Below are 8,356 nucleotides of genomic sequence, written 5' to 3'. Positions count from 1 at the left end.
GCAATGCAAATGATTCCCATCCATAGTAATGAGCATGAATTTTGCCCAGCAGAGATGGAATTGATTTCCATCTGGTAGAAGAGATAATTCTAAATATTATAGTTTATTACTTAATATGATATTAATCATTTTGCTACTATTAGCAAATTCATTTCAGCATTCAGATAATCTAAATCTCTGAACCTCAAATTCTTATTTGAACAAGTACTACCATCTTACTAGCTCCCTCATTATTTAGGATAATAATGGATGAGTAGTTTATTATGATGAAGAAAATCTTTGGCATGCGTTCATTTTATATTTGTACTAGAGGCCTGGCTGGTGATCAGGGCTGATCTGGGTCTTCCTGCTGTCGGCCAGGGCCTTCCTTCGTTCCACGCTGCCCCCTGGTGGTCAGCACATGTCATAGCGAGCAATTGAACTCTTGATGTCCTGGTGGAACAATTTGCATACTAGGCTTTTATATATATAGATGAGTTATGTTTTTCACCTTTTCAATTGACTTTATTGGGGTGACATTGGTTAATAAAATTATATAGGATTCAGATGTACAATTCTATAACACATCATCTGTATATTGTATCATGTGTTCACCATCCCAAGTCAGGTCTCCCATCACCATTTATATCACCCCCTTCTACCTCTCCCCCTTCCCTCTGATAATCACCATACTGTTGTGTGTCTATGAGGTTGTTTTTTGTTTTTGTTTTTTTGGTTCATCACTTCACCAGTGGGGCAATGCTCCTCCTCTCTGACAGCTGTCAGTCTTTTCTATTTTGTTTGTTAATTTATTTTGTCCATTAGATTCCACATGAGTGGAATTATGGTTCGTGTCTTTCTCTGGCTGACTTATTTCACTTAGTTTAATGCTTTCCAGGACCATCCATGCTGTTGCAAAGGGTAAGATTTCCTTCTTGGGTTTTTTTAAGGGCATAGTAGTATTCTGTTGTGTAAATGTACCACAACTTTTTTATCCACTCATCTACTGACGAACACTTGGGCTGCTTCCAAATCTTGGCTATTGTAAATAATGCTGCGATGAACATAGGGAGTGCATGTTTTTCACCTTTTGGAAATGATAACTTGCCCTGGCTGGTGTGGCTCAGTTGGTTGAGCATCTTCCCATGCACCAAAAGGTTGCTGGTTCATTTCCTGGTCAGGGCAAGTGCCCAGGCTGTGGGGTTCGAGCCCCAGTAGGAGGCGTGCAGGAGACAGCTGATCGATGTTTTTCTCTTTCTACTCCTCTGCCTTCCTCTCTCTCTAAAATCAGTAAAAATATATTTAAAAGAAGAAGAAATAACTTTGCAGGCTATAAGAAAATAAATACATATTAGGTGGTAATAAGTTATAAGAATAAAAGTAGGGTAAGAGCACAGCTATTGACTGGTGGTGTAGTGTGTACTATTAAATATGGGGCCAATCAACCAGCAAGTCCTGTGCTTTCTCTCTTTTAATTATAAGTGGGACCTAACCCCTTCAGTACCAACTGCTAGCTCCCAGGCCTCCCTGACACCCCCTTCTGGGATGAGGACTGCACGGAGTCTCTCCCAATGCACCAAGCATCCAGGCGGAGCCAGCATTCCGAGCGAGTAGCTGCTCTGGTCCAGCATCCTCAAGGGAACCCTCGATGGTCCAGCATCCTCAAAAGAACCCTGGAGGGGCCGGTTGGCCCCTGAGAGTCCGGGTGGGCGGAGCCTCCGTCAGCCCCGCCCCCTACGGCGGAGCGGCGCGCGCCACCTCGGAACGCCGGCGTCTCGCGCAGCAGTTCCGGTCGGAACTACCCGGCGGGGCACGCTGACATGGCTGCGCTGGTAGTGAGCGGGGCTCGGCACCTGCTGAGGCGAGCGGACTTCGCGAAGGTCCTGCGGAGACACCGACATAAGAAGAAATGGGTAAGGGCCAGCCGGGAGCCGAGGAGGGGACGGTAACTGCGGCCCCCGGCGGCCGCCCCCCGGGAAACTTGCCGTGAGGTTCGTCACTCCCGCCCCGTGGGGCGCCCTTGGCCTCTTTCCCCGCCCCTCAGGGGGCGTCACTAGCCCCTCCCTCTCACGTCTGTGCTGTCCGCGCCCGGGTCTTTTGTCCGCCCTTTTATTTCGCCTCTAGTCCTCGACTCCCCCTCGTGTTCCGTCTGCAGCCTCCCATCTCCGCCGCTGTCACTGACGTCATCACCGCCGCCCTCATTCTTCCAGTTACGTCACGGCCTCTTGTTCCCGGCGCTCGGTCATCTTCCCCGGGACGCCCGCTGTCCCTTCCACGTCCCTTCCTCCCTTTTCCTTTCCCGCCCTCTCTCCCCCTCCCCCCCTCCCCACATGACTTTCTCTCCTTTCCGGGTAGACTTTTCAGCCCGGCCGCCCGCACCGGTCGAAAAAGGCCCTAGCAGCTTCCCCTTTCTTCCTGGGTCCCCGCCGCCCTCCGGGAAAGGACTCTCCCCTTTCCTCACCCTCGAGCTGCCTCTGGGGCCCAGGAAAGGTTACAGCGATCCCCCTGCCCATCCCGCCAGCCCTTCCCCAAACCGGGGCAAAGGGTGCATCTCCACTCACCCTCCGGGTTCCCCCCAGTTCCCCAGAGACCCCTTCTCTGGCCTCACCTGCGGCCCTGTCTCCCCACCCCCACAGCCTCCCCTACGCCTGGCGAGATGTTCCTTTGAACCCTGTTTGCCCCTCCTCGGAAGGCAACCCTGCCGCGAGCCTGTCTACTGGGGTTCACCCCCTCCGAGCCCTTGTTTTGGCCGATTCAGGCTCAGGGGGTCACCCCCTCCCCATCCGCAGAGCCCCTATTGCAGCATGATGAGTCCCCCGAGAATATCGTGGCCCGGCCCCAGAAGCCCTTACATGGACCAGAGCCCCTACCTCTGTTACTCTGTGCAGTATCCTGCAGCCCTGGTCACATGCCCGGTGACTGGCCCCGTGATTTCCCCGTACCTTGCTCACCGGCCCATGGAATACAGACCAGTAATTTACCCACCCGTTTCTCACGGGGTTTTGCACGTCTCGCGGATCTCCCCTCTGTACCCTACCTGGTCCTCAGGGAGAAGTTACAACGATTCTCCTTCTTCAGCATCTTCCCTGCCCACTGGCCAGCTTTACCTGGGTCATCTGAGGCCTCCAGACTCTAGTAAACCTCAACCCCAGCTTGACCCACCCCTGGAGAAAAATTATTGTGGCTCCCTGTTTTCCCAGGCAAATGCTCCGGGCTGTCCTCGCTCTCCTCAAGAGGACTCCCATCACTATTCCCATCTTCCCCCAGAGGCCCCCGTGTCTACCCCTGGGAGCCCCTATTGTGGCAACCCTTTACCAGCCGGGATGATTGATGCTTCTTGCTCACCCCAGTCCCAGGCTTCCAGGAAGCCTAGCTTAGAGTCCGTTTCCTCCTGGGAGACTAATGGGAACTCGTACCTTGTTTCTGGCACCCCGATTTCTGGTTCCCCCTGTTCCGAGGAGCCACCTCTTCCCCAGTCTGCGCAGTATCCTAATTCTGCCTTCTCTTTCCCTTCACCCCTGGGCAACCAGTTTATATCTCCACCGCAGTCACCTCCCCGTAGAAGCTATAATGAACCCTCTCTCCTTACCCCAGTTTATCCCCAAGTGAAATCCCCCAGATCTCCAGAGTTAAAACAGCCATGTGCTCCCTGCAGCCCTGACCAGTACACTCCTTCTGATCAACCCAAGCCCCCTGAGGATAGCACCTCTCCTCCACTTCCCTCCCACCCTTGTGGTCTCTCTGATCCTTCTTGTTCCATCACAACTTGTTCAAATTCCTGCCCCCAAACACTTTCCCAAGGGGCTGTCTTACCTACTCTGGTACCTAGAAACCTGAAAACTGTTAACCCCACTTCACTTCCCCGCCGCCTTCCTTGTGATTCTATCTTACCTAATGTTTATGCTCAGAGCTACCCCCATGGACCACCTCTGGGAACCCCTTGCAATACCCATATATATTCTGTAGTTCCCTCCACCCCTAATCTCTGCCCACTCTCTGGTTCCATGGGGCCCCCTCAGTGTCCTAACCAGCCCATGGTGCCTCCTTGTGGCACTTACGGCACTCCCAGGGGCCCACCCCAACCCCCTCGACAGCCTGTAGGACCTCCATGTTCTACCCACATCTATTCATTTATCCCTTTAAGAACACCTTTTGACCCCCAGAGTTTACCCATTGCCCCCCGACCCTGCGGCCACCCTGCTACTACGCCCTGTGGCCTCCACGTATACTCTGTGGCTTCTCAAGGCTCTTGCAAAGAGCCCCCCCAGATACCCTACAGCTCTCCATTGCCTTCATCCATGAGTTCCAGCTGTAGTAGCAATATTCCCAGCTGCAGTTCAACTGTTATAATTAATGAATGCCAGAGTAGTGACAACCAGAACAAGAATACCCATCAAAGCAGAAGTCGGAGCCAGTGTGAGAATCCCAACCCTCTTAGCAGAAGTCGGAGTAAAAGCAAGTGTCGCCTTCTTAGCAGAAATCAGAGCCTGACCATTCGCTCCAACCAAAGCTTAAATGAGGATCAGAGTGAGAATCTTCAACTTGCTATATTTCAAAGACAGAGTGAGAGTCCCCAATATAGAAAAAGTCAAGGTCCAAACAAGAGTTCCCACCATCTCAAAAGGCAGGGCAAGAGCCAAAACAAGAGTTCCCACCATCTCCAAAGGCAGGGCAAGTGCAGAAGCTCCCATCACAGCAGGAGCCGGAGCAAGAGTCCCCACTGTAATAAGAAATGAGAGCCAAGAGCAAGAGTTCTGACCAAACCAGAAATCCAGGCCAAAGCAAAATTCACAGACAAACAGGACTGCCAGCCATAGTAACACTCAGCTGCAGCAATCAGGACCAACTTATGGACTCCTCAGTTGATATCTTCATTTTCCTTTTAATCTACTTTTATGCTCGTCAAGCCTGACTGATGTCCCTCTCTGCTACTCCCATAGAAGTCATCCTAGAAGTTCCCAGTTTGGTTTGAACCCCAAAGTTTCAATGAACTCTCCTTTTCCTACCTTCCTGGGGTCTGGAAACTCCAAAATTACCCTCCACCCTGTGATCGCATTATGGCTTTTGCCACTGCATAACCTTAGGTAAGTACCCTTATCTCCATCAAATGTGGAAGATTAATGTTTTTGTATCCCACTGAACTATCTGTTGTGCTCACATAAGCTAGGAGACATGAAAGTGCTTTAGAAAATGGAAGGGCTAGTCAGAGAGAAAGGGTCTTGCTTTTCAGCCTGATACTTTCCCCAAGGGCTTCATAATTTCTTCCAATCTTCTGTAGATTTTCCTCGAGTCCTCTTCTGAGCTCTCATTCTCTTAAGTTCCTCTTACTCCAAGACCTGGAGGAGTGCCCCTTTCTTGGTGACCCCCACATGCTATTGTGAAAACTACAGCTTCCTTTCTCTCACACCCCTGAGATAGACCAGCTCCTTAGTACTTTTCTCTCCTACACTTCTCTGGCTGGCAGAAGCAGGGTCCAAAGGCAGGAGTGGGCACTAACTGGATCCACATTATCTCTAGAGATCTGATTTATTGCTGGGGTCGGGCAGTAGGGGATAGAGAGGTAAGACTGGAAGACAAATAAGTCTGTTCTTTCCCTTGTAGGCTGCCACAGAGCCCAAATTTCCTGCCACTCGCCTGGCTCTGCAGAATTTTGACATGACCTACGGTGTGCAGTTTGGAGATCTTTGGCCATCGATCCGGGTCAGTCTTCTCTCAGAGCAGAAGTATGGTGCACTGGTCAATAACTTTGCTGCCTGCGATCATGTGAGTGATGAACTGGAGCAGCTGCATGCCAGAGACTTTGTGAATAAAGCCCACTCCCATGGGGAACTGGAGCCTGAGAGTGGCCAAACGACAGCTCCATCCCCCGCTTCCTGGGCCTGCAGTCCAAACCTTCGATGCTTCACTTTCACCAGAGGGGATGTCAGCCGTTTCCCTCCTGCCAGGTAGTATCTGGAGCCATGGCTGGGGCTGTCTTGAGTGTCTGCTGGAAGAGACCAAGCTTTTGCCATCTTTAATAGAGATCATAATATTGCTAGTATTTACTGAGTGCTTATACATGTTAGCCTTTTTTCTAAGTGCCGCACATATGTGATCTCCTTTTGTTCTGTTAACAGCCCTCAGAGGTAATATTATTTTTCTTCTTTACATTTGAGGAAACAGGTGCAGAGAAGTTGAATTCCTTATTTGCTTTAGGTCCCTTAGATAGTAAGTGATACAACAAATAGATTCTGGTGGTCTGACACCAGAACCTGGTCTTTGAACCTCCTCTGATCTACTGCCTCCTACAGAAAACAACCACCTCTGACTTGAGCATTTACTACATCCTCTCCAGTTAAAATTTGTGTTATTTACAACTGCTTTCTTATAATCACCCATTAAAGTGAGTAGGACAAGTAACCTCATGGTACCAAAGAAGAAGAGGGACTTGCCCAGGAAACAGGGTTTGCACAGAGTTAGTACTCCAGGAAAAAGAAAGGAAAGCTTCTGGTCTTCTGATCCAATGCTCAGATGTGTATGAAGTTGAATGGAAAAGAAACTAATCAAATGCTAAATTGTGCTTTACAAATTGAGAAAAGAACAGATTAGGGTTAGTTGTAGAATGTGGAATTCATCTTTGAAGGATTGATTCATTCAGTCAACAAATTTTTATTGTATACCAAGTGCCAGGCATTCTTTTTTCTTTTTTTCTTACAAACCCTTGTGTCGAGGGCTGACTTTCAATAGATCACAGTGAGGGAGCTGGTCTGCTACATACGAATCCCCAACCAGAAGCAGGTGGTCCCAGGCATTCTTAAGTGCCTGGATTATGGATGCACAAGCCCTCATGGAGCTAACAGTCTAGTGAGGAAGACAGCTATTAAAACACTACTTATGGCCCTGGCCAGGTAGCTCAGTTGGTTAGAGTGTTGTCCCAATATGCCAAGGTTGCGGGTTCGATCCCCTGTCAGGGCACATACAAGAATCAACCAATGAATGTGTAAATAAGCAGAACAACAAATTGATGTTTCTCTCAAATCAATAAATAAAGAAAAACAAAATAAAAATAAATTTAAAAACTCCACTATTTATGATTTTGATAAGTACTACAAAGGAAAAGTGCAAGATGTTATAATTAGGAGATATAACCCAGTCTTTTCTGAGGGTGTTAAATTTAAGTTAAGACCTGAAAACAGTAGGAATTAAAGCTGGTGACATGGGTAAGAGTCTAAATATGAGGCTACTACAGCAGGCAAGAGCCAGATTATAAAGGTATTATAGGTAATATGGGATTTTGGACTTTTTCTCTAAGGGTAAAAGGGAACTATGAAAGGTTTTAAGCTGGTGAATGATATGACCATATTTGAATTTTTAAAATATCATTTTGGCTGCTGCATGGGAAACATTGGAGAGGGGCAAGGCTAGAAATGCGAATGTAAATTAGGAGGCTTTTGCAATAGGCCTAGCAACTGGCTTGAAGGAAGGCTGTATTCTTAAGAGTAGTAAGAGCTTGGCCAGCATGGCTCAGTGGTTGAACGTTGACCTGTGAACCAAGAGGTCACGGTTCGATTCCTGGTCAAGGCCTTGCCCGGGTTGTGAGCTCGAACCCCAGTGTGGGGTGTGCAGGAGGCAGCTGATCAATGATTCTCTCTCATCATTGATGTTTCTGTCTCTCTCTCCCTCTCCCTTCCTCTCTGAAAACAATAAAAAAATAATTTTTTAATAAAAGAGTAGTAAGAAATGAGGCTGGAAAAGTATGTGTAGGCCATGTGGGGGAATCTTGGATGTCAGGAGCTTGTAGGTTGGGGAAAGGAAATTATTTTCTGGTGGCCCAGTGTTGCTTAAAAATAGCTGAAATTGCCAGGGCTGGGTGGCTTCATACTATGTGCCCTTTAGTACATACTGCTGTAAATTGCCAAGATCTGTTTTAGAGAACCACCAGAAAGGGTTTCTGAGTAGAAGAGAAGAATAATGCACAGAATGGGCCTTTGAGTCAAAAAAACCTATATTTACCTCCTGCCTTCATCATTTATGAGACATGTGGCATTGAATAACTAGAGTTCACTATGTGCCAGCTGCTTTTCTAAGCATTTGACTTATATTAATTTCTTTACTCCTTACAATAATCCTATCTGGTGAGTATTGTTTTTATAGGTGAGGATATTGAGGCACAGACAAGTTGAGTATTTTCTGAAGGCCACACAGCTAATGAGCAACTGGGCTGGATTTGAGATCCAGGCAGACTGGCTCTCGAATTTGGGTTCTCCTCATAGGGTTGAAAATTAAATGAAATTATACATGTTAAACACCTAGTTCAATATAGCCCTAATAAGTACTATATCTTACTGTTGACATATTCTAATCAAAGCTATGCTTCAGGAAGATTATTTTAGTATTA

General features: G+C 47.9%; 2 protein-coding genes across 6 annotated transcripts in view; both read left to right on the top strand.

Annotated features, from left to right (window-relative positions):
* The first annotated feature begins 1,307 nt into the window (after nt 1-1,307).
* Nucleotides 1,308-8,356, top strand: part of NSUN4 (NOP2/Sun domain family, member 4) — a 25,712-nt gene continuing 18,663 nt past the window's right edge. Inside the window, exons 1-3 of one of the 5 annotated variants that reach the window (XM_005866017.2) lie at nt 1,814-1,892; nt 4,920-5,063; nt 5,581-5,924. In XM_005866017.2, the coding sequence (XP_005866079.1) occupies nt 5,635-5,924 (290 nt within the window). In that variant the 5' untranslated portion in view covers nt 1,814-1,892; nt 4,920-5,063; nt 5,581-5,634. Of the gene's footprint in view, nt 1,971-4,897; nt 5,064-5,580; nt 5,925-8,356 lie in introns of those variants that run through there. The other 4 variants (XM_005866018.2, XM_005866020.2, XM_005866019.2 and 1 more) reach the window with 4 other exon arrangements.
* Nucleotides 2,879-4,879, top strand: LOC106726056 (sperm head and tail associated protein-like). Its single transcript, XM_014539512.1, has 2 exons — nt 2,879-2,917; nt 2,953-4,879. Exon 2 carries the CDS (start codon nt 3,303-3,305, stop codon nt 4,713-4,715), a length of 1,413 nt encoding a protein of 470 aa, XP_014394998.1. The 5' UTR covers nt 2,879-2,917; nt 2,953-3,302; the 3' UTR covers nt 4,716-4,879.

This window comes from Myotis brandtii, unplaced genomic scaffold (genome assembly GCF_000412655.1).
Source record: "Myotis brandtii unplaced genomic scaffold, ASM41265v1 scaffold220, whole genome shotgun sequence".
Classification (NCBI taxonomy): domain Eukaryota; kingdom Metazoa; phylum Chordata; class Mammalia; order Chiroptera; family Vespertilionidae; genus Myotis; species Myotis brandtii.
Note: the sequence above shows the minus strand (reverse complement) of the source record. Positions and strands in the feature narration are given on the sequence as shown.